Source organism: Triticum urartu, chromosome 5A (assembly GCF_056163025.1).
Source record: "Triticum urartu cultivar PI428250 chromosome 5A, HENAU_Tu73, whole genome shotgun sequence".
Lineage (NCBI taxonomy): Eukaryota > Viridiplantae > Streptophyta > Magnoliopsida > Poales > Poaceae > Triticum > Triticum urartu.
In genome coordinates, this window is record NC_141877.1 from 246,443,584 (window position 1) to 246,469,436 (window position 25,853).

Here is a 25,853-nt window from a genome sequence, read left to right on the forward strand (position 1 = left end):
ATCTCATCGAAACATCGGGACACCTTTGCCTCTATCAGGTTCCCATGCCACTTTCAGCCCATGGGGCCCTCCGGGATAGGTGGCCCCATCCGGTGGACCCCCGGGACCCTTCCGGTGGTCCCGGTACAATACCGGTAACCCCCGAAACCTTCCCGCTGGCCGAAACTTGACTTCCTATATATAAATCTTTACCTCCGGACCATTCCAGAACTCCTCGTGACGTCCGGGATCTCATCCGGGACTCCGAACAACTTTCGGGTTACTGCATACTAATATCTCTACAACCCTAGCGTCACCGAACCTTAAGTGTGTAGACCCTCGGGTTCGGGAGACACGCAGACATGACCGAGACGCCTCTCCGGTCAATAACCAACAGCGGGATCTGGATACCCATGTTGGCTCCCACATGCTCCTCGATGATCTCATCAAATGAACCACGATGTCGAGGACTTAATCAATCCCGTATTCAATTCCCTTTGTCAATCGGTACGATACTTGCCCGAGACTCGATCGTCGGTATCCCAATACCTTGTTCAATCTCGTTACCGGCAAGTCACTTTACTCGTACCGTAATGCATGATCCCGTGACCAACCCCTTGGTCACATTGAGCTCATTATGATGATGCATTACCGAGTGGGCCCAGAGATACCTCTCCGTCATACGGAGTGACAAATCCCAGTCTCGATTCGTGCCAACCCAACAGACACTTTCGGAGATACCCGTAGTGCACCTTTATAGCCACCCAGTTACGTTGTGACGTTTGATACACCCAAAGCACTCCTACGGTATCCGGGAGTTGCACAATCTCATGGTCTAAGGAAATGATACTTGACATTAGAAAAGCTCTCACAAAACGAACTTACACGATCTTTGTGTTATTCTTAGGTTTGGGTCTTGTCCATCACATCATTCTCCTAATGATGTGATCCCGTTATCAATGACATCCCCATGTCCATAGCCAGGAAACCATGACTATCTGTTGATCAACGAGCTAGTCAACTAGAGGCTCACTAGGGACACATTGTGGTCTATGTATTCACACATGTATTATGATTTCCGGATAATACAATTATAGCATGAATAATAGACAATTATCATGAACAAGGAAATATAATAATCATTTTATTATTGCCTCTAGGGCATATTTCCAACACAAGTGCCCTAGGTTTTAGGGTTTTGTCCAGATTTAGACTAGGGATTATAAATAAGGAAAGAGGGAGAGTTTAGGGGCTAATGCGTCCCTCCAAATAAAATCTAACGGTCGAGAAAAATAGACTAAGAACTCTAAAAGAGAAAAAGGTGATGTTTTGTAGACGTTTGGGGATGATCCGGACACAACGGTGACGACTGTTCGGGTCGGGTCCGGGACAATTTTCGGACGCGCGCGCGAGGAGGTCCGATGCACTGTGCAAAGAGGGGTAGGCATGGGCCTAGGTGGATTGTGGAGAGCGGGTTGGTCTGAGAGAAGAGGGGAGAGAGGCAGCCCGGCACGATTTCCGGAGACCGAAAACGTCCGACGATAGACCGGCTATACTGCCGCTATAGTTATCCGTTGGGGCGTCAAACGAACTCCGATTGCGATGAAACTTGACAGGCGGTCTATCTACACTATAATAAGAGCACACGCCAACTTTCATCCCATTTCAAGAACATTTCCCGGCCGCTTATAAAATAATGTTTCGGACGTGCCACGGGCGCGTGCAAGTGTGGTTGGGCTCAGAATAGACAACGGAGAGAACGGGGAGGCCGGGACAGATGCAAGTTTCTAAAACATGATGATGCAATGCACATGATGACATGACAAGATGCGACACGCAAGCAAATGACAAAGCAACAACAGCGAATAACTGGAGGACAACTGGCACATCGGTCTCGGGGCGTTACACAAAGGCTCATGTATCTGTCTTTCCCACTTACCCCTTCGTGGCTTAGACTATATATACTACTCCCCCCTCCTAGTTAGTGTTAGCATTGTTTTAGCTCATTTAGAGATAGAGCATTGCTCATCCACATCGGATCTACTCCACGAGAGAGACCGCGGCCTCTACGGAGAAGATCCCTTTGGATTCAAGACCTCCTTGCGGAGAAGATCATCAAGACCCCCTCTTGGGCGGCCCCATCAAGACCTCCTCACGGAGAAGACCGTTACCTCTTGTATCGTCCGTTGTTGACTTTGGATCTTGTATCTCTCTTTGTGTTCATGGATCTAGCGCATGTGTGATCATTCTTGTCAGTTTTGAGTGTTCTCTTGTGTTCCCCTCGTTTCCCTCCTCATGTTCTTCGTGTTCTTCACGGGATCCACTCCTTTCGTGAAAGATCGGCCACTAGGGTTCCACCCTACATCACAATGCCTTCCCCTAGGCCCAAACAATGGTGAATTTTCATGTAGTCGACGTTCACATAACACCACTAGAGGAAAGACAACATACATCTCATCAAAATATCGAACGAATACCAAATTCACATGACTACTTATAGCAAGACTTCTCCCATGTTCTCAGGAACAAACGTAACTACTCACAAATCATATTCATGTTCATAATCAGAGGGGTATTAATATGCATAAAGGATCTGAACATATGATCTTCCATCAAGTAAACCAACTAGCATCAACTACAAGGAGTAATCAACACTACTAGCAACCCACAGGTACCAATCTGAGGTTTTGAGACAAAGATTAGATACAAGAGATGAACTAGGGTTTGAGATGAGATGGTGTTGGTGAAGGTGTTGATGGAGATTGACCCCCTCCCGATGAGTGGATCGATGGTGATGACGATGGCGATGATTTCCCCCTCCCGGAGGGAAGTTTCCCCGACAGAACAGCTCCGCCAGAGCCCTAGATTGGTTCCGCCAAGGTTCCGCCTCGTGGCGGCGGAGTTTCATCCCGTAAGCTTGCTTATGATTTTTTCCGGACGAAAGACCTCATATAGCAGAAGATGGGCACCAGAGGGCTGCCAGGGGGCCCACGAGGCAAGGGGGTGCGCCCAGGGGGTAGGGCGCGCCCCCACCCTCGTGGATGGTGGGTGGCCCCCCTCTGGAACTTCCTTCGCCCAATATTTTTTATATATTCTGAAACGTGCTACCGTGAAGTTTCAGGACTTTTGGAGTTGTGAAGAATAGGTCTCTAATTTTCCAGCCCAGAATTCCAGCTGCCGGCATTCTCCCTCTTCATGTAAACCTTGTAAAATAAGAGAGAATAGGCATACGTATTGTGACATAATGTGTAATAACAGCCCATAATGCAATAAATATCGATATAAAAGCATGATGCAAAATGGACGTATCATTACTCATGCCTTTTGGGTTAACTAATGCACCTAGAACTTTCATGAGATTAATGAACAAAGTTTTACGTGCTTTCATTAGACGATTTGTGGTAGTCTATTTTGATGATATACTGATTTATAGCATTGGAGGAATATTTGGAACATTTACATGTTGTTTTTATTCCTTTACGTGATGCACATTTGTTTGGTAACCTTGGGAAGTGCACCTTTTGCACCGACCGAGTATCTTTTTTTGGCTATGTTGTTACTCCATAGGGAAATGAAATTGATAAAACCAAGATTGAAGCTATTGAGAGTTGGCCGCAGCCCAAAACGGTCACACAAGTGAGGAGTTTTCTTGGACTTGTTGGTTTCAATAGGCGTTTTGTGAGAGATTTCAGCAGGATTGCTCCACCACTCAATGAGCTTACAAAGAAGGATGTGCCTTTTGTTTAGGGTACCACACAGGAAGAAGCCTTCACGATATTGAAAGATAAGTTGACACATGCTCCTTTACTCCAACTTCCTGATTTTAATAAGACTTTTGAGCTTGAATGTGATGCTAGTGGAATTGGATTAGGAGGTGTGTTATTATAAGATGGCAAACCTATTGCATACTTTTCTGAGAAATTGAGTGGGCCTAGTCTAAACTATTCTACTTATGATAAAGAATTATATGCTCTTGTCCAGACCTTAGAAACATGGCAATATTATTTATGGCCCAAACAATTTGTTATACATTCTGATCATGAATCTTTGAAACACATTAAAAGTCAAGCAAAACTGAACTATAGACATGCTAAATGGGTTGAATTCATTGAGACTTTCCCTTATGTCATTAAACACAAGAAGGGTAAAGAAAATGTTATTGCTGATGCATTGTCTCGTCGTTATGCTATGCTTTCACAACTTGATTTTAAAATATTTGGTTTGGAGACTATCAAAGATCAATATCTGCATAATGCTGAATTTAAATATGTATTGCAGAATTGTAAAGAAGGGAGAACATGGAACAAGTTCGTCATTAACGATGGATTTATGTTTCGTGCTAACAAGCTATGCATTCCAGCTAGCTCCGTTCGTCTTTTGTTGTTGCAGGAGGCACATGGAGGAGGATTAATGGGACACTTTGGCGTCAAGAGATGGAGGATGTACTTGCTACACATTTCTTTTGGCCAAAGATAAGATAGGATTTTGAGCGTTTTGTTGCTCGCTGCACTAAATGTCAAAAAGCTAAGTCACGACTCAATCCTCATGGTTTATATATGCCTTTGCTTGTACCTAGTGTTCCATGGGAGGATATATCTATGGACTTTGTTTTAGGTTTACCTCGAACAAAGAAGGGGAGGGATAGCATATTTGTTGTCGTGGATAGATTTTCAAAAATGGGACACTTTATACCATGTCATAAAAGCGATGATGATGCTAATGTTGTTGATTTGTTCTTTCGTGAAATTGTTCGCTTGCATGGTGTGCCAAATGCAATTGTTTCAGATCATGGTACTGAGTTTCTTAGCCACTTTTGGAGATGTTTTGGGCTATGTTGGGGACTAAACTGCTTTTTAGTACTACATGTCATCCCCAAACTGATGGACAAACTGAAGTAGTCAATAGAACATTATCTACTATGCTTAGGGCTGTTTTGAAGAATAACAGGAAAATGTGGGAAGAATGCTTGCCTCATATTGAATTTGCTTATAATCGTTCGCTGCATTCTACGACTAAGATGTGCCCTTTTGAGATTGTGTATGGTTTCCTACCTCGTGCACCCACTGATTTGTTGCCTCTTTCATATTTGGAGAAGGTTAATTTTGATGCTAAACAACGTGTTGAATTGATCTTAAAAATGCATGAGTTAACTAAGGAGAACATTGTGCGTATGAATGCTAAATATCACTTCAACAAAGTTGGGGTGAATTCTAATCATTTTAAGATCTTCATTGTTGCTACTAGAAGTGGCACCTTGTTTTTAGAAACATGTGTAGACTTGCAATTCTTACTAGTAGGAGTTTTTTCGATAGTTTTAACGGAAGAAAAAGCTGATCTCAAGTTACTAGAAATATCTTCCAACTTATAAATCCGAGCGAGGCTCTCTTCTACCCTTTCGTTAACTACAGGTCATTTTTCTTTTAATAATTTAAGAGAATATCCCGCCTTTGATCCTATCTTATTAGCAAGGTTATGGATCCTTTTATCCAAAATTTCAGTATGTTCTTCGGTGAGCATTTTCTTTTCAATAGCATGTAGCCTTTGCATAACATGCTCAAGAGTTAAAATTGTTTCATTAATAATGATAGGTGGTGATCCCACTAAATTTCCCATGGCATTAAAAGCATCCAAAGTGGGAACATCAAGAAATTCCCTCCAGTAATAGTATTAAGAATGAATCTATACCAAGTGGTAATGCCCACATAAAAATTACGAAGAAGGATAGTGGTAGATTGCTTATGAATATATTTATTATGAGCATCACAAATTCTATACCAAGCATCTTTTAAATTCCCCCTGATGAGGACATCAATACCATTGTTACACCCACAGCCCCTACTGTTACATATACTGGACCAATTACTAGAGCTCGCGCACGCCAATTAAATTACCAGGTACTTTCGTTTCTTGGTAATGATTCTAATGTTCATGAGATTATGATGCTGCCTAAATTGGATACATTTGTTTTGCTTTCAAATGAAGGGCCTAGCTTGGAGAAGGATGAACATTGGAGCAAGAACACGCATGAAGTTGATGGCATGCGCAAGGGGATCAAGAACGGAGTTACAAGTGATGATTTCAGGACTTTGAAGCCGCCATAAGGAGTGCATGAAGCCATGGACGAAATATACAAGATGCCACTTCATAATATTCATCCATAGGCTATTCTAGGTGCTGCGTCACCTTATTAATGGGCCAGGCCCATGTAATTTCGAAATACTTAAGTATAGGCTATTTTTAGAGTCCGTATGTGTGGGGAAACAAGAGTTAGGGTTGGTTTCGGACCCCACCCTCAAGGGCCACGAAATTCCCCTCTCTTCCTCCATATATACAGCCCTTAGGGCGTCGTTTAGACTTTGGGTTTTGTTTAGATTAAAAGTTCGCCATAGCTGCAACTTCGCGTACTTCGTTTGTGTCCAACGACCAGACCAAGACGTCACAGAACCCCACCTTGATCAATAAAGCTTTCATCTTATATTCGCAATATCCAGATTGCAATCTCAGTTTCTTGCTTGTTCTTCGTTTGCTCGCAGGAAACAGGCCCTCGTGGTCAGGTTGATCGTGCTCCGGCGTGGTCAATAACCCCTCGGAAGTTGGTTTAGCGATTGCTAAGGCGCGACGTCTCGCACGTTCGTAGTCGGATCGTCAAGGTCGACTCCCACAGAAAACGATAGCCACCATCTCATCGAAACATCGGGACACCTTTGCCTCTATCACCCCCTCCCCTTTGCTTAAAATTGAGAACTTCATTCTCGGGGGTACACGTAGTGGAGGAAGAACTAGCCATAATGATAAAGTAGGCAAGCAAGATCACACGCAAACAAAAGATAGATCGATAAAATGGCAAACTAAAAGAAGGCAAATATTCTTGTGTTTTTGTAAAAATGTTTTAGAAGTGGGGGAGATGAAAACGAGAGGCAAATGGCAAATAAAGTAAATGGCAAGGAGATGAGATTTGTGATTGGGTACCTGATAGATGTTGATGATGTCTTCCGGGCAAAGGCGCCAGAAATTGGCAAGTTGACGGGAGAATATCTTGACTTGATCCTCCCCGTCAACGATGCCGGAAATTCTTCCTGATTGCTTGTATCTGCGGTGGTATTTCCCCGAAGAGGAGAGGATGATGCAGCACAACAATGGTAATTATTTTCCTCAGTTATGAAACCAAGGTTATCAATCCAGTAGGAGAGCCAAGCAACACCATGTAAACCACACCTGCACACAGATAACAAATACTTGCAACCCAATGCGTAAGAGGGGTTGTCAATCCCTTCTCGATATTGAGATAGATAAAATTGTATGATATTTGATAAATAGATCTGACAAAAACACAAAATAAAATAGATAAAGGTATTTCTGGGTTTTTGGAATAATAGATCTGGAAAAAAATGATAGGAAATAGACCTGGGGCCCGTAGATTTCACTAGTGGCTTCTCTCGAGAAAATAACATAAGGTGGGTAAACAAATTACTGTTGGGCAATTGATAGAAAAGCAAATAATCATGACGCTATCCAAGGCAATGGTCATGTATATAGACATCACGTCCAAGATCAGTAGACTAACTCCTGCCTGCATTTACTACTATTACTCCACACATCGACTGCTATCCAGCATGCATCTAGTTGTATTAAGTTCATGAAAAAAGGAGTAATGCAATAAGAACGATGACATGATGTAGACAAGATCTATTCATGTAGGAATAGACCCCATCTTTTTATCCTTAATGGAAACAATACATGCGTGTCATGTCTTCTTCTGTCACTAAGAATAAGCACCGCAAGATCGAACCCCTCACAAAGCACCTCTTCCCATTGCAAGAAAAATCAATTCAGTTGGCCAAACCAAACCAAAGCTTTGGAGAAGAAATACGAGGCTATAAATATCATGCATAAAAGAGTTCAGAGAAGACTCAAATAATATTCATAGATAGAACTGATCATAAACTCGCAATTCATCGGATCCCAACAAACACGAGCGGCGGCGGTTGTCGCGGCCCACATGCTTCGTCTGGGCGACGCGACCCGCCCGGTGCTCGGCACGCTTGCGGCGAGTGTCGGCCATGAAGCTGGCGAAGCGAAAGGCGGAGCGGAACGGAAGAACGGCAGCACACCCCTACCTGGCACGCCAAACGTCAGAAATCGAGCTCTGGGGACCCAAAGGTTCGAACTCTAGGGTGGACACATTCCTATCGCCCTATCCTTCCCTGCAGCTAACCACGGCGAGAGTGAGCTAGCAGGAGCGGGCCGGTGACACAACTGTTACCCAGATTCGGGCCACCTTGCGGTGTAAAATCCTACTCCTGCTTGGATTGGGATTGCACTCGCGAGAGAGAACGAGAGTAAAGGGTTGAGGATCCAGTGGTCCACCTCTCTATGATGGCTCCCTGCCCCCCTTTTATATCTGCCTTGGTCCTCTTCCCCCAAAAATATTGGCGGGAAGGGTTGCCATATAATGGCAATTTTGAAGGGGGACAGGGACGCAGTCTATCCTGACAAAAGGTGGTCTTCGCCTGCAAAGCCACCATCCATGATGCGCCGGTGGGCTCGGGGATGACCTCCGCCCTGCGCACCCGTCGTCTTGGTCTTCTTGCACCGATCGGGCAACCTTTGGGGGTTGCTTTGGGAACCGGCGTGCTGGCCTTGCTCCCTTAGCACAAAAGCGGAAATCCTCCTCATCCGCGCCTGCTGGCACGACCTCTGGCGCCGTTCATCGCCGCGCGCGTCACCCACGTAATGACACGAGACCACGAGACCGAGTCGGGCAATGCCTGCCTCGCATGCCTTAGGGAGGGAGCATCGGGAGGCAACCTCGGGAGGCTCTTGGTGAAGCCGCCTAGCCTGCTCGAGATGCCCGCCTCCTGAAAAGGGGTCTCATGAGGCCAAGCTCTGGTGAAGGGTCTTGTCCGTGGCGCCCGCTGGTAGGCCACTCATTGGGCTCTTGACATGCGCCACGTCCTGGGCTGAAGGCAGATGGGCCTGGGTACCCCGGTTCCACGAGCCCGACACCAACAATTCTCCTTTTCAAGTAATCCCCCCGTTCCATAATGTAGTGCATATAAATATTATTTTAAAATCAAACTTTGCAAAATTTGACCAAGTTTATAAACAAAACCATTTATATCTAAAATATGAAAATGCATCTTATAATGATACTAATGATATGTGTTTGGCATTCTGGATGTAAATGTTTTTCTCTACAAACTTGTTTGTGAGGTTTGACTTAAAAAAAACTATATGCACTATATTACGGAACAAGGAGTATAAAAAATTGCTTTAGGGGGGTTTAAGCAAAAAGAAAACCCTGCTCCAACAGGTCCTCACTTAGACTTAACACTCCTTGTGCGTGATGGTAACATCTTTGCGGAAGCAAAGAATGATAACATCAGTTTACGCACCGGCCTCCACTTCATCTCTTGCTCTAGTGATCTTCTCCATCGATAATGCTCAAATTGTTACAAGTATAGTTGCGTTTAAAGATAGATATAGGCCCTATTTGGTTCAGCTTTTATCGCCGGATTCCGCTGCCGTGCAGCAGAATCTGAACCAAAGGGCAAACCCAGCAGAATCTAATTTCAGAAATCCGCTGCCAAAATCTGAACCAAAAACGGAAGCAGCCCAGGACGTGTTTTCCAAAATCTGATTCCGCTGCGAGCCAAAATCTGAAAAGGTTGTATCAGCTGGTTTGCCAAATGACCTACATCTTTTTCAAATCAGATTTTCCACAACTGTTTTTTCACAGCTGCTTTTAGAAATCCACAGCCGAACCAAACAGGGCCATAAGGAGTTAGAGATAGATAACGTAATTTTTTTGGAAGGGCAAAATGCAGTATTATATACACGCATGATCCACAATAAATACATACACACACGCACACACACAATTCTATGTATGACCCAGTTGTATTATGTGTGCAGGATCCCTAATGAATCCATGCTTTTGACAGCAGTTAACCAAGTGTGTATGACCAGCAAGCAGATGTTTCAAACACACACACCCACTCTCTGAACCTGCAAATGCAACACGTGATCTGATTTCATGGTGATTTCATGGTGCGTGCGCTGCAAGCGATAGAGTCTACACCTCATCTCCCGGCGTGTAACCTAGAGCGAGTGAAGATGCCTGACCTTCTCGATCGCCTCCTTGATCCTCCGCGTCGGCTCCTCGTACAACATTGTCGGGTCGTCAAACTGAGCAGCGAGGCTGGGCTCGTCGAGGAACGCGCGGAAGGTGTCAGCCACAGAGCTGGAGAGCGACTGCAGGTTGTAACCACCTTCCAGGAAGAAGACGCAGCGGCCGCTGCACAGCTCCCTGGCCAGCTGCTTGATGCTCGACGCCAGCATGTAGAACGTGCCCGTCGTGAACTGCAGACCCGCTAGAGGGTCCAGCGCGTGCGCGTCGTAGCTGACAGAAGGGTGGGTGGAGTCAACTTCGTGTGTTTGTGGAACATCAATAGTTTAGATATAATAATACTATGAACAATTTTCATTGTCTACATGATTGAGATTCAGAATGAGAAGCCACCGTGTATTTGAACAACTCCAGAGAATCTTAACTTTCCTTTTTGGCATGTTTCTGTTCTCAAGATAATAATGTGGTTCTGAGGAACTCACCCAGCTGAAACGAGGATGATATCGGGCTTGAACCGCTGCGCAGATGGAGCAATGACCTCATCAAAGGCGCACCTCATTGAGTAGTCACCTGAGCCACCGGGCAATGGCAGGTTGAGCGTTGTTCCTTCGCCACTGCCCTGACCAATTAGGTTCATCTTACCAGTACCGGGATAGCTTCCTAGCTACATACACCAAATTCAGAAAAGAAAATGACTATCATGGTAATGGTAAAATAAGCCAGCAGTGAGTATGTAAGGTGATGGTCTGATAGACCTGGTGGGTTGAGAGGAAGAAGATGTCTGGATCGTCATAAAAGGCATCAGATGTGCCATTGCCATGGTGAACGTCAAAATCTATTATCATTACTCGCTTCAATCCATGTTGATGCTGAGCGTACCGAGCTGCAACTGCAATGTTCCCAAAGACGCAAAAGCCCATGGGACCTTCAGGAACAGCATGGTGTCCGGGTGGCCTTATTAGCGCAAATCCAAGAGGTGGACTTAGGCCCAGCTTTGATGCGGCAACCTAGGAAAACATACAACATTTCTTGGGAAACGAGCACTGCAAAGGAAAATTTACTAAATCATGAAATAAGAAACACGCTGAAACCACCGAGGAAATCAACTGGAAGAAAATTAGTTACCACTGAATCAACCAATGTAATTCCAGCACCAGCTGAAAGAAGTGATTCTGCGAAAGTCTACATAAACAATGAAATTACTTAGAGAAAGAAAAGGAATATCTAAATTTTGATGAGTACAATTGTACTCCCTCCGTCCCGTAATATAAGACGTGCAAAAACGTCTTATAATATAGGACGGAGGGAGTACATAATATCAGTTAAGGAAGTAAAGAATGAACTATCCGCCGAGTTAAAAGAAAACTAAGAACTATTCTCCTGGTCAAAGTAAAGTATGAACTATGAAATTACTTAGAGAAAGAGAAGGAATATCTAAATGTTGATGAGTACAATTGTACATAATATCAATTAAGGAAGTAAAGTACGAACTATCTGCCGGGTCAAAGAAAACTAAGAACACTCTCCTGGTCAAAGGAAAGTATGAAACTATCCTCCTGGTCAAAGAATGCACAAACTATCTTTGGGAAATAATTCAATCTTATCATAAGAAGTCATTCCCTTATTAACACTGCACACAACAATATCATCTTGGACTTCCTCTATCATAAGTAAGACTAATAATTTCACTATCTGTTTCATTTTGTTTATAAAAAAGGGGCACAAAATGCTCCATCGCATAAAACGAAACTCTGTTCATTTCAACAGATTAAATAATGTATCTGTTACATTGTTTAAACAATGGTTTGTCCTAATGTTCCTTTCAACTTTGCACTGAGAGATTGAGAGGTGCCAGAATAGTTCTGAGCTGCTAGGTGACATGTTTACAGGCAGCAAGCTATGCAGCTCTACCTAACATTCACAGCATGAATATCAAGACCTCAACTAATCACCAGGTCACTAGATAATACATTTTTTTCCTTTTTTTTTTGAAGGCAAGACCAAAATTTCTCTTGATTTAATAGGAAAATAGAAGGTTTATAAGTACAGCCTCTGGGAGTGCATTCATGAAACAGTAAAGTGCACAGAAGACTGCCTCTGAAAGGCTTAGAAAAAAGAAAAATAATTAAGAAAGTGCATAGAGCATTACAGTCTGTGTAGCATATGTTGGTCCAGTTCCTTCGATGAATATCAAACCTTCATCCAAAGCCTTACTCATAGCCTGCAATAGTGACCTCTTTAAAGCTGTTTTTTTATAGTCGGTTTGATATATTTTCAACTAACAAGATCTCAATTCTTTATTAAGTTGGGAAAAGGTAATGCAGATCAGAAGCAATTGCTATGAATTCTTCTTTTTCTTCTCTGCAGAGTAGGACTACGACAACAACAAAAACGCCTGATGGCAATTACCTTTTCGAGTCCAGTGATGTATGTTCTTGAATGAACTCGTGCAACATCATCAAGTGAAGCAGGGTAGAAATTTTGGATTTCAAGAACCTGTGAACCCCGATGCTGGATACAAAAAAAAAGATGTCATATAGTTACAAGCTCATGTTAGAACGTTGATTTTTTCAGTGAGATGTGATACAGTACAAATGAGGATATGAGAAAGAAATATGCAAAACTTATCGAGATTTAACTGAAAACACTTAAATTGTACTCCCTCCGTTCTATATTAGTTGTCGCTTGTACTAAATCAGCGACAACTAATATGGAATGGAGGGAGTATCTTTTTCTTTGTTACTGTTTATCTATTTCTATAGTCCATTTTTAGCATGCAAGAACATGCAACTGCATACTTTTGGAAAAAATAGAGCATGCCAGTTTTAACTGAAGTATATGTACAGAGAAATTTAAAAGACAAGGGAAAAAATACATCTGTTAAAAACTTATAAATATAATATTACAAAAGATATAAGAAGGCAAAGTTTTTTTTTGTTGCTTACGTACCTTTGGTGTAAGCTCCAATTTTTCGAGAGCATCAACTATTGCTGGCACTCTTTTGTTTGATTCTGGATGTGCTTCCTAAATACCATTATACAGGGTATATTAGGATATAAATCAGACAACACAATTTGACATGTCATGATTATGCTACGATGTACCATTTATTTTACATAATTTACACTTTGGAGTTTGGACACACAAGTTACACAATATGATTTGATACCAGGATGTCCCTAAGCAAGGATTGTATATAATATAGCTCGGCAGTAACTTATTCTCTTAAAAGACTGAAGTAGCAAAATATAGTTGGATTAGGAGCCCAATCGACAAAAAATTGATAGGATATCTTTTGTATTTTAAACACTATAACCTTTATTCCCCTCAGTTTGATCAAAATTTAGTACCTCAAATCACCCAGCATCTACATATATATAATACTTGTGACGTAGATGTGAAAGCAGCAAAGCATTGGAGATAGCTTACCTTGTTATGACCCATGGCAGGAGAAGCACAATAGAGGATGCGAGCATCACGAAGCAAACTATCCGGCAAAGGCGAATCCTTTGGAGCACCATTTGCATGTGAGATAGAAGCTCCATCGTGACTCGTCGCACACTGTGCAGGCCGACCCCCATTCAGGTTCTGCTTTCTCCCGGTGGTTTGTAAGCTGCTCCAGGTTAGGGAATGATGTGTTCCATAGACACGGTACTGTCTGAGCAAAGGAAACACCCTTCCTGAGAGAAGTGGCAGGCAGTTGTCTAAATATGTCATAGAGGTCAGGTTACCGCCATACACGTATAAACAGAAACAGACTTAGATGAGCATCAAAAGGATACCAAGAACTCTGGTAAACTGGGGACCTAGTTACGGCTGGGCATTTACACAAGCAGGTGGTGGGCAAGTGGCATCTACTAGTGGAAGCATGAATCGGCAAGCGATGAAGCAAGTGGAGCTACCGTCCTACCTCCAAGAATCGGTAGGGATCGTGGTATCCGCAGAAGCTCCATCACCTCAGGCGAAGCGCTCTCTCTCTCTCGCTCTCGCTCTCCTCTTATCCTCCCTCGGTTGAACAAGAGGAGCCGGAAAACCTCTTCCTCTCGCTAGTCGCCTCGCCTCGCCACTATCTCTCTGGGTCTCGGCTGGCCACACAACGACAACGGACCGCGGGATGGGCCGGGCAGAGCCCAACCCCACTCTCACTCACCCTGGGCCGGCCCAACCAGCGGCTCGGCTACAAAATCACCGTCTGTCGTCTTTCAATGGACTCTTTGACTATGTCTCAAAAAAATTTGATTCTTTGACTTGTTGGTTCGATTTCTCTTCTCAAAGGAACCCCCAACACCGCCGTCGGAGCAGCGGCGGCAGCAAGAGGAGATGGCGCCGCCCAGCAAGGAGCCGTGCAAGAAGGAGGCGTGCGACATCCAGGCCTGCCTCTCCAAGAACCTCTTCGATTCCAAGAAGTACGGCCCCGTCCTCTCTCCTTCTCTTGGCTCTTGCGGTTGCTGCAAGGGATTCATGCATAATTCTGGATAGTAACTGGGGGGTTTGGGAATTCGAGCTCGACGCTTGGGCATGTCCTGGGATTGGGATTGGGGAGACCTAGGCAAGCATTGGAGCTGGACCTAGGAAGAATTGGGATTTGGGAGCCATCATGACCTCATGCCACGGTGGACTTCCTACATATTTTTTTTATTTGCTCTGATAGCGTGAGCATGTTTAGTTGGGTCTTGTTGTGGCACTCCATGTTTAGTTTCGGGTGCTTATTGCGTATCAGCATATGACCATTGCTAGACAGCATTATCAATATTTCCTGTTTTATATGCTGGTGTTTTGATGGCATCACCTATTAATTCATCATAAGAAATTTTTGTTTCTTGGAGATTTTTCATAAGAATACAAGCACTACTTCTCCCTTGTTAACACCCAAGCTCAAATAATGCTGCTCCGAGCAGCATTGTGGCACCACCTCCTCCAGCCCATGCGCCAAGGGTGGATGAGGCGAAGATGCCCAAGTTGTCAGAAGAACCCATTACCAATTAGGAGTGCTAATCATGTTTGCTTTTTAACAGGTGTTTGAAAGTTATTCAGTCACTACAATCTTGTTGTGAGCAATGCGAGTACAAATCAACACATTGTGGTTCTTTGTCGGGCTTGCTCAAAAACATTTCAAAGTGATGTAATAAGACTATCACTCAATAAAGGTAAGATTTATCTTTACAGTTACAAAATTTATTGAAATTCTGCAAGTTCACAAATTCCATCTATGTTTCTATATCAGCACTTGGAAGCTAGAAATTCTAAATAGAAGTCGGAATCGTGTGGTTGAGGTTTCTATCTGAATAAATTTATCATTAACCCGCTTACAGAAAAAGAAAGGTTTTATGTTTATGTTTATGTGTACATTAGTTACCTGTTAGATGGTGCTGCATTGTGAGTCTCTACTTTGGTTACAATGACGTCCTTTTTCGAATGTCTATTTGGGTTACAAGGAGATGCTTTGCTTAGATAATTTCTTTTTTCTATCACTGTGTACTTTGGTATGTGATAAATCTATCAAGACCAGGCACAGGCTAAAAATATAATTTATCATCTATGTATCTCCAGGTGTAAACATTAGCTTGTCTTCTTTGGCATCTCATTAAAGGTCTGTATAGATATCCTTGAGAAACCAAAGATTTTAGATATATTTGTGGATGAACTATAAGAACGCACTAAAAAGAAATATAACTTGAGGAAAATATGATACTTTCAAGACTGATGGAAGTGTCAGTGTAATCAACATAACTAAATTGCAGCATGAAACCAGCACATGGTCAGATTCGGCTAGCAGAATCAACCTCTTATTAGCATTGTGGTCTATTTTGAGACTGTAGATAAGCACCATAACAACTTCACCATAGAGTGGGCTAGCCATTATGTTATATATACAAAATTGTGTGCTGATTATGCTACTGACATACTGTTTTATGTTTTATTTGAAGGTTGAATAAAAAAAGTAATCTAGTTGACAGAGGATGTTTGTCTTTGCAGGTAATTTTAGGTTTGCTTGGGAGTTAATCAGGATATCAGTTTCTCTAATCCATCATGGTACAGTATATGTAGATACTGAAGTTTACTTTACTTAGTGGATCCTGTTGAGCCTATCATATTTGGTTTCAGTATGGGTGCTATGATATGATGAAAGGAAGTCACATGCTCATCTATTTGATTGGCTTAATTATTATTATTTTCCCTACTTGCAGTATGACTGGGAAAAATAATAATGCGCCATCCTCAACCTGCAGAAAGGTGCTGTGGTTGCTAGTTGTTCGGTGCTGAGTTTGTCAACACATTTCTTTAAGAGGGATACTGATATTGCCGTATACCTGTATTATCCTTTGTATTTCTTATTATGCCCATGTGCAGATATAATTCAAGAAAATAAGTGAACCCTGGCCTTGTTGTACACCAATCTGCATTTATGATATGGGAAGTGTTTTTGAATTGCATTAGTGTTCGCCCTGCATGTTCAACGGTACAAAAAAAAATCAAGTTTGTATGAACACGATGCACAGAAATAAGGTCAACTGATACTGTAATAGTTAGTTAGCTCCATCTTTCTACAAGCTAGTGTGCAATTAGGATGTTGGATATGATTCCAGTCAGCAGTTAATCTGCCAGATCATATGATGTCATTATCCTGTTGCTTAGCATTTGTGGCTAGTCTCAGGTTATTTGTGATTTGATTATGGTATTACTCTCGTTGGTGAATTCGGTACTCTGTCATGACTACCTTAGCTTGTACTCCCTCCGTTCCAAATTACTCGTCGCAGAAATGAATGTATCTAGAACTAAAATACATCTAGATACATTCATTTCTGCGACGAGTAATTCGGAACGGAGGGAGTACTAGAATAGAATCTTATCTTGTGTGATGCAATACCTACCAAGCAAGTGCAGATTGGTATGCATTGCAAATGACCTCAAGCTGACATGTGCATTACATTCTGCACGACTGTTTTTCGCTGTCCACTTGGGAGTTGGGACCAACCACAACCAGTTTGTTGGTGCGTCCCCCACACATGTCCATTCCTGAGCTTGTTGCTTATCTTCCATGGGTGTTTATCATCCGCTTAAGCACTAGTAGTATGAATTATGCAAGTGAGGCTGGTTTGTATTTTGGAGATCCTTTGTATTTGACATGAATAAAGTTTTATCTCGTTAAAGCTGCTTTTGTTTCTTTATGATAAATTAGCAAAATCTAGCACTAGTAGGATGGGATGATTTCCTTGTGGAAAGATGAGGAATCTCTTGAAGCCATTTTCATCAGTTCAAACTGACTTCTTTCTGAGTTTAGCTGCCATGTCAAGTCACAGATGCAAAACCATTGTGATAGGTGACTCGATTAATTCTGCCATGATGATTTCCACTAAACTGTTAGTGGGTGCCTGCACTACCCATGTTTTGCATGATGGTTGATGAATGCCAAAGAAGAAAGAGTGAATCATCTTTTCAATCTTCCAAACTAACTTAGGTTCCGAAATCTGAAATGTTTTCCAATCTACTCCCTCTGTTTCAAAATGTTAATACAAAGTTGGGTCATCTATTTTGAAAAGGAGGGTATGAACATGCAAACCATGATAATATCGAACAGAACCCATAGCCAGAATTGAGCAGCACAAGGCTCTGAAGAGCCGCGCAAACGAGGGAAAAGAAGCAAGTGATGTATTTATCGATCGAGAATGCGATATTATATATACACCTGAGATTGATTTATGCACGCATCTATATAATTCTCGCATCCACACTGCTGTCAGTTTGGTGGCGTCTTCCTTGAGGTGGTGCTGGACTTGCGTGCCAAGAAGAGCTTCTTGAGCAGCTTGAGCATCATCATCAAGCTCAGCCTCCTTCGCCAGACCACGCTGCTCCCGGTACCGGAGGCGACGACCACATCCACATGCTGGAATGGTATTCCGTCGCCTTCACCAGCGTGCCACGCCTCGCTCGACCACTCCATGCTCAGTGGGCACGGCTGCGGCGCCCGGGCCAGCTCCTCGTTGAAGTCCTCCCACAGCATGTCCATCTTGTGCTCTTCCATGACGGCGAACCTCTCGGAGCGGCCCCCCGGCCCCGGGTAGACGTCGTTGTTGGGGTTCCCGGCTTGCTCGGCGGCCGAGAAGCACCGCCGGTGATGGTCGTGCGCTCCCGCGTCGGCCGGGACGACGAACCATGGCGGCGGCGAAGTGAAGTGAGGGAAAGGGAGCTTCTTGGCGCCGCACGGCACCGGTGGCATGGTAGGGAATGTGAAGTCCTCCACCATGGCTGTGTTTGTCTGTGTAGGACGAACCTATGGACGACTCTGAGTCTATGTCTGAATGATGTATTCGTGGAATTGCCAATGGAGGTTGCAACTTCTTATCTACCTCTCCAAATGCCTAGAGGCTAGAGGGAGTATGTCTACGGCTGTTTCTTTATCTCTCAAGCTCAAGTGATGGTTGGCGAATGCGAGTATTATAATTTGGTGGTTGGCTTTATGCTAATTGGCTTGATTAGCTTGGCCTATCAGGAGACGCCAATCAGCAAGCACCAAGACAAAAGGACCTACTAATTAATTGTTAATGTCTAGTTGCAACATTCCAAGGTCATGATATACAGCTAGAGCTCGACATGACAACAAAAATTATTGGGCCCTAGAGAATGTGCAGTTCAGACATAACTGAGCCTGAAAGTAATAAGGCCTCTTTTGGTTCATAGGATAGGATTATCATAGGAATAGGAATCTTGTAGGAAATGAGATGACATGTATCTCAAATTCTATGAGTAGGAATAGGAAACAAGATGTCATTTGGTTAACATCAAAGGAATTTTTTTCATTGAGTTTAGGCTCTTTTTTATTCTCCTATAAAATGTGGAGGATAGGAACCAATCCTATGTAGGAATAGGAATCCATTCCTATGAACCAAAGGGCTCTAAAGGAAAAAAATCCTATAAGAATCATATCCTCTAAAATTCTTATGAAATTCCTCTAAACCAAAGGAGGCCTAAGCTTTTTCTCTTTTTGCTGTTAAAATAAATCAAGTGGAGTGTTGGTTGGGAAACAGAATCAGGCAAGCTCCAGCATAAACTGTAGTGATGTTAGGGGTAGCGATGTGAGTTAGAAGAGAGAGGGAGGGATTTGGTGGAATTGTCGTTTGTATTGCTTGAGCCTCATGGGCATATATATAGAAGTACATGATCTACTTAGAATACAAGGCAAGCCAGAATATTTCCTAGTCTAACCTATGTTTCCTAATACAATCACGTTACTCAACACCCCCCGCAGACACAACGGTAGCGACGCAGACGGTGAGACTGGAGAAGAATCCGAAGGAAAGCCGACGGACACCCCCCACAGTCGTAACGGTCGATGCATCGCGGAGTCGTGGCTGGAGTGGAAACCGACGAGGTTGCTCAAGCAGGCGGTAGCCCTTTGTGTCGTTTGTCGATGTAGCCAAGAGCGTGGGTGGTGAAGCCGTGGTTGAGGTAGCCGTGCGAAGAATGCCGTGGTCGATGTCGAGTCGGGGTGGCCGGTGTCGAGGAAGTCGTCGTGGAGCCGTAGGCGCAAGGGGCGCCGAGTTAGCATGGGCGCAGTGGTGTCGAAGTAGTGGTGCACCGGGAAGAAGATGTGGCTGACGACGCGTCGCGGCGGGTTTGCCAAGCCCGGGGACATATCGTGGACGAAGGCACGTACCGGTGTTGCCAACACCAAGCATGCGTAGACGGACGAAGACGAAGTTGACGAAGCGCCGACCAGGCTTGCCAGGCCCGGGGACACGTCGTGGATGAAGGCACGCATCGGTGTTGCCAACACCGGGCATGCGTAGACGAGGGACCTACACGAGCTGTACGCCATGTCGGAGAAGTCGGAGGGACCAGCAGAGAAGAACTCAATGACGATTGCGGCGTCCATCGGCGCGGTGCCGATGTCACCAACGGTGGTCGGAGTAGACGAAGTGGTCGGGGTAGATGACGGCGACGCTGGCGACGGGCTGGTGTTGGACGAAGACGAACGGGGTGGACGGGCGGCGGCGACAGCTACGGAGGTAGCCGCGGCGGCGGCCAAAGAAGAGCGGCGGCGGCTAGGTTAGAAGTGCGGCAGCAGTGCTCGAAGTAGGCGAAGAACCCTGACAGCGTGACGAAGACCGGCGCGGACGGTGGCATTCCCGCGCCAAGGAAGACGGTGCGGCACATACCACGGGAGGTCGACGCGATGTGACGGCGGAGCTGACCGCGGGCCGCGGCGCTACGGCCAGAAGGGGCGACGAAGCGGCAGCAGGCGGGTCGGGGCGACGCAGCGGCGGCAGGCGGGTCGGGGCGACGGCGGGAAGACCTCGGGACGGCGGCGGGGACCGTGCGCCGCGACGTTGCGGCCCGAAGGGGCGACGCAACGGCGGTGCACGAGTCGGTGCAGCCGCGGGGACGGCCTCGGGGCGGCGGCGGGGACCGCGTATCGCGGCAATACGGCCCGAAGGGGCGACGCAGCGGCGATGCACGAGTCAATGCAGCCGCGAGGAGAACCACGGGGTGGCGGCGCTGCAGCCCAACTGGGCGACGCAGCGGCAGCCCGATGCTCGATCGGTGGAGAGGCGCGCTGAACTCGGGGACGATCTTCACGGGACCTGCGGAGGCGCGCATAGCCGACGGGCCAGGTCGGTCGCACGACGTAGATGAGGCGGATCGCGGCGGCGAGCAGGTGATCAAGCCGATCGCGTGCGAGGTCGGGGACGCCGCTCAGTGGAGGCGTGGTGGCGGCGGAGTCCATGATGAAGCCGGCGACGACGGACGCCGTGGGACGTCGCGGACAAGCTTGTCAGCACCAACACCCGGGCTGCCAAAGCAGCGCCAGCGCCTGGGCAGTGAGGCCCGAGCGACCAACGGAGTAGCGGCATCCGAGTTGAGGCAGCCGACGAGCCTGACGTAGCCGTCCCGACGCAGCCGAGAACGAGGCCGGCGAGGTAGACCGCCGGGCCGCTGTGCAGACACGGCGAAGGCGAGTGACGTGGATCGGTGGGCGGGTCGGCGCGCGAGCGACGGCTATGATTGGTCGTCGCATAGCGCGAGGCCGCCGGGTCGGGGCGATGCAAGTGTCCCGGTCGGAGCAGGGCGGTGACGGCCGGCGCAGGGCAACGGGCGGACCAACGCGCGGACGACGGCTGGCCCGGACGGGCCCCTTCGGCGCGCGTGACCGTCGGGTCGAAGGAGAGGCCGGCTGGTCGCGCCGGGGTCGGAGTAGAGGCGCACGGAGTCGAAGGCGGCGGCGGGCGACGCAAACCAATCAAGATTAGATCGAAAAATCAAAAAGAAAAACGCCAATCAAACGACCGGTGAGAGAGCGAAAAAAACCCAAAGCAAGGGCTTGAAAAAAAACTCTGTAGAGCAGCCGGCCAGCACGGCCGGCGGACAAACGCTAGGTATGGGCGGCGCGGCCTCCGACGGCGGTCATGGAGACCGACCGCTCCGGGGGCGGCGCGTGGATGCGGAAGCGGCGGTGGCTAGGGTTTAGAATCGACTTGCGATAGATACCAAGTTAGAAGAGAGAGAGGGGGATTTGGTGATGGAATTGTCGTTGTATTGCTTGAGTCTCATAGGCATATATATAGGAATACATGATCTACTTAAAATACAAGGCAAGCCAGAATATTTTCTAGTCTAACATATGTTTCCTAATACAATCACGTTACTCAACAATGTGTTTTTAAATGGTTTTGGGGGGAGAGGGAGAGCATAGAAGAAATTAGAAGGAGACATTCAGGACAGTGTTTGGCAGCCGTGGTGTGGCTTTACTGCTGAAGGCCAGAGCATCGGACAGAGGTAAAATAGTGCTTGAAATCCATCTCTCTTTCTCTCTTGGTGTCTACTTTTTCTGCAATGCCTTGCCAGCGTCAGAGGTGGCCGTGAATTTGAAGGTGGGGGTGCCACCGCCACTGCCACATATGCCACCTACCAGAACCTTATGAACATGTTTTAAACAAAACTTAGCAAAATGGCAATTTTAATGTTTTATAAAGAAAACTGTGAAGAAATTTAGAAACGCATAAGGTCTCCTTTGGTTTATAGAAAAAGAATACAAAAATCATATGAAATGAGATAACATGTATCTCTGTTTCTATAGGAAAAATAATGTCATTTGATGCACAAACTTTTCCATTTGAGTCTAGACTAATACTTTTTCTTCTTTGAAATTTGAAGGATTAGTTCCTATCCTACATAGAAAAATGTTGAAGATATGACTATCAGATATGACCAGCCCAGGAGGGGCCGGGTCATCCATTATGACGGTTCATCTAAATGAAGCCCAAGAATATACTAAGGATGGCGGTTCATAGATAGGCTTGTTAAAAGGCCCAAGTCTGGGGGCGGCTTAAGGCCCGTAAGTGTAAACCGCCATGTATATGTAAACTTGTATTGTAAGGCATGTAAGATAAGTCACCAAGCCGGACACGTTTGTATGAGCCGGCCGGGACTTTGTAGGCTGCAGGGCGTCAAGCCATGTATATAAGGGGACAACCCGGCCATGGCTTAGGGGAAGAGACAACAAATCGAAAGCCAGGCAAAGCGTGTTTGCTCCCTGGTAATCGAAACCCTAGCAATACCACCTCAAACTGGAGTAGGCCTTTACCTTCACCGCAAGGGGCCGAACCAGTATAAACTCTCTGTGTCCTTTGTCCCGTTTAACCCCTTTAAACTAACCTCGTCGCAATGGCTCCACAACTAAGTCCTTCTATGAGAACATCTACCGTGACACTTCCACGACAGTTGACGCTCACGTGGGGCCCGCGCACGGTGGTTTTGAATTCTTAAGGGCAGCTTCGAAGGTCTCAAGAGATACGTTGTGGGCTGGATGACCAGAGTCGCCGCGGCAAGCTCTACATCAAACGATGCAGGCTAGTCCCTCGAGGCTGACTCAATTGAGTACGGGTACCGGGTCCCCTTCGGCGGAATCCACGTTTTCATCGGCAAGATCGACGAGCCGGGCCCTGAGCCGGACATCTGCACCGACATCATCGAGACGGCTCAGCGTGCACGACCCGCCTGGGCTCAACCCGTCATAAGGCATGTCTTCGTTGGGTTTACCCATGGGGCTGAGTTGGAAGGCTCTGTCTCTGGCGGTGAGACGACCATCTTCTCTGATGATGAGTCGTCCACAGGCGAGACCAACTCAATGTATCAGCTACATGACGGGCGGCTTGGGGGCTGTTCCGATGGCAACAGTATTCCGGATACCCGTGAGCCACCGAACAGGGTGGCGATCTTCATGGTTGGCACCCAGCCGGTTCTTGGTTCGACAGCCGTCGCGGCTATAACTTCTAGTGCAGCAGCGATAACGGCAGCCGGGGCTGGCGGTTCAGCGCGCCCGCCGGCTCAAGTCTTAATAGATCTGTTGGATGCTCTAGCGACTTTGATGGAGGTTTAGGTAACCCCAGACAACCAGGAGCAGCACATGGCAGAGATAGCTAAGTTGCGTGATGAGATAGCGCAAGCTAAGGCAGAATTAGCAGCAGAAAACGCCAAGATGGCTGCAGAGCGGGCCGTTTTAAGTGCCCAAGCACAGCGGATTCAAGCAGATTTCATACCGGCTCACGGTGGATCAGACCGCGTCGAACGAAGTTTTGAGGAGAAAATACCGGAGTCGTCTGCCCTCAGTTTATGAGTCAAGGGACCTCTTCAACACCTCTGGAGCCGGGGCCAGTAACCCGCCGGTGGTAAATCGGATGACTGAAGCACCAGGCGGTGGGGTGCCGGGTCAGCCGCGCGTGACAAGTTCTCCGTATATGAACAACACCCCGTCTCAACACATGGTAACACCGCCAGGTCATTATTCCACCCCTTTGGACAACATGATTGCTGCGGCGACGCGATTGGCGGCTTTACCAGTTGAGGGTGAGACTTCGGTGGCAGTTGAAACCCGAAGGGCTAGGGAGATCCTTCAAACAACTTTAGTCCAGCAACAGGCTTACTCTTATAGGCATGACCGGATCCATTCAACCCCTCGTCCAAGCCGGAGCTACAGTAGGCACATTGACTCACCGGCAGTCTCGAGTACGAAGCAGCACCGTAACCGACCTCATGGGCATGACCCGGCACGCGATGGTGCCAATGCATAGGATTTGGTGGACCAGGGCAGAGCACGTCGGGAGGCCGAGCTGGCGGCTCATCAGCACACGTCGGTTTACCCGACAACTTCAATTGAGGCTGGTGTAACTTCCAAGGCTTTCAGTGTGCCGTTTCTAACGGCGGTTCTGCGAAACGAGAGTCTACCCAAGGACTTCAAAGGCCCTCGTAAGGTGCCTAATTACACAGCCGATCAACACCCCCTGAGGCGTGGGTGAAGAGTTATGAGATGGCTATGGAGATACTGGATGTTAGTGAGGCTGTGTACGCTAAGTACTTCACCATGATGCTGGAGGGAACGGCCCGTACCTGGTTGAAGGGGCTGCCGGCTAACTCCATCGTGTCATGGCGGAGCTGAAGGCCCGGTTTATCCAGAATTTCAAAGACACATGTAAGCAGCCTATGTCGGTCGTGGATTTGGTTTCTTGTGTTCAGGCCGAGGGCGAGTCAACAACCAGCTGGGTGCGCCGGGTCTCGACCATCATGCATTCTTTAGATAATATCAACATCGGTTCAGCGGTTCTGATGTTGGAGAAAAATTGCCGGTTCATTCCACTCAAGCAGAAGCTTGGCCGGCTCAAGCGTCATTACAATGACATGGGGGAGCTAATGGCGGCTCTTGCAAAGTATGCCGACTCTGATAGTGATGTCTACTACACAACCTTTTTCTTGTAGACGTTGTTGGGCCTCCAAGTGCAGAGGTTTGTAGGACAGTAGCAAATTTCCCTCAAGTGGATGACCTAAGGTTTATCAATGCGTAGGAGGCGTAGGATGAAGATGGTCTCTCTCAAGCAACCCTGCAACCAAATAACAAAGAGTCTCTTGTGTCCCCAACACACCCAATACAATGGTAAATTGTATAGGTGCACTAGTTCGGCGAAAAGATGGTGAAACAAGTGGTATATGGATAGTAGATAAAGTATTTGTAATCTGAAATAATAAAAACAGCAAGGTAGCAAGTGATAAAAGTGAGCGTAAACGGTGTTGCAATGTGTGGAAATAAGGCCTAGGGTTCATACTTTCACTAGTGTAAGTTCCCTCAACAATACTAACATAATTGGATCACACAACTATCCCTCAACATGCAACAAAGAGTCACTCCAAAGTCACTAATAGCGGAGAACAAACGAAGAGATTATGGTAGGGTACGAAACCACCTCAAAGTTATTCTTTCCAATCAATCCGTTGGGCTATTCCTATAAGTGTCACAAACAGCCCTAGAGTTCGTACTAGAATAACACCTTAAGATACAAATCAACCAAAACCCTAATGTCACCTAGATACTCTAATGTCACCTCAAGTATCCGTGGGTATGATTATACGATATGCATCACACAATCTCAATTCATCTACTCAACCAACACAAAGGACCTCAAAGAGTGCCCCAAAGTTCTACCGGAGAATCACGACGAAAACGTGTGCCAACCCCTATGCATAGGTTCCCAATGTCACGAAACCCGCAAGTTGATCACCAAAACATACATCAAGTGGATCAATAGAATAACCCATTGTCACCACGGTTATCCCACGCAAGACATACATCAAGTGTTCTCAAATCTTTAAAGACACAATCCGATAAGATTACTTCAAAGGGGAAACTCAATTCATTACAAGAGAGAAGAGGGGAAGGAGAAACATAGGATCCAACTATAATAGCAAAGCTCGCGAT

The 25,853-nt window shown here is 46.0% G+C and overlaps 3 protein-coding genes across 7 annotated transcripts; 1 reads left to right on the plus strand and 2 right to left on the minus strand.

Annotated features, from left to right (window-relative positions):
• Positions 1-9,763: 9,763 nt before the first annotated feature.
• Positions 9,764-14,191, minus strand: HDA14 (histone deacetylase 14). Of its 4 annotated transcripts, none has more exons than XM_048694070.2 (9): positions 14,019-14,191; positions 13,538-13,788; positions 13,058-13,132; positions 12,518-12,619; positions 12,258-12,329; positions 11,234-11,290; positions 10,864-11,115; positions 10,591-10,772; positions 9,764-10,381 (listed from the first exon to the last, which is right to left on the minus strand). In XM_048694070.2, exons 1-9 carry the CDS (start codon positions 14,059-14,061, stop codon positions 10,081-10,083), a joined length of 1,335 nt encoding a protein of 444 aa, XP_048550027.1. In that variant the 5' UTR covers positions 14,062-14,191; the 3' UTR covers positions 9,764-10,080. The 4 variants fall into 4 exon arrangements, with proteins under 4 accessions (XP_048550027.1, XP_048550025.1, XP_087381968.1 ...); XM_048694068.2 differs by having other exon boundaries at positions 13,538-13,812; positions 14,019-14,166; XM_087525842.1 differs by having other exon boundaries at positions 13,538-13,766; positions 14,019-14,165.
• LOC125529649 (Cox19 family protein (CHCH motif)) lies at positions 14,130-16,542 on the plus strand. 2 transcript variants are annotated; one of them, XM_048694071.2, is made up of 5 exons: positions 14,130-14,298; positions 14,384-14,514; positions 15,124-15,255; positions 16,085-16,141; positions 16,297-16,542. In XM_048694071.2, the coding sequence occupies exons 2-3, from the start codon at positions 14,429-14,431 to the stop codon at positions 15,227-15,229; spliced, it is 192 nt and encodes a 63-aa protein (XP_048550028.1). In that variant the 5' UTR covers positions 14,130-14,298; positions 14,384-14,428; the 3' UTR covers positions 15,230-15,255; positions 16,085-16,141; positions 16,297-16,542. The 2 variants fall into 2 exon arrangements, with proteins under 2 accessions (XP_048550028.1, XP_048550029.1); XM_048694072.1 differs by lacking the exons at positions 14,130-14,298; positions 16,085-16,141 and having other exon boundaries at positions 14,306-14,514.
• A 1,199-nt stretch (positions 16,543-17,741) lies between these two features.
• Positions 17,742-18,539, minus strand: LOC125529647 (uncharacterized). Its single transcript, XM_048694067.2, has one exon. The coding sequence runs from the start codon at positions 18,351-18,353 to the stop codon at positions 17,847-17,849; it is 507 nt and encodes a 168-aa protein (XP_048550024.1). The 5' UTR covers positions 18,354-18,539; the 3' UTR covers positions 17,742-17,846.
• Between the last annotated feature and the right edge of the window lie 7,314 nt (positions 18,540-25,853).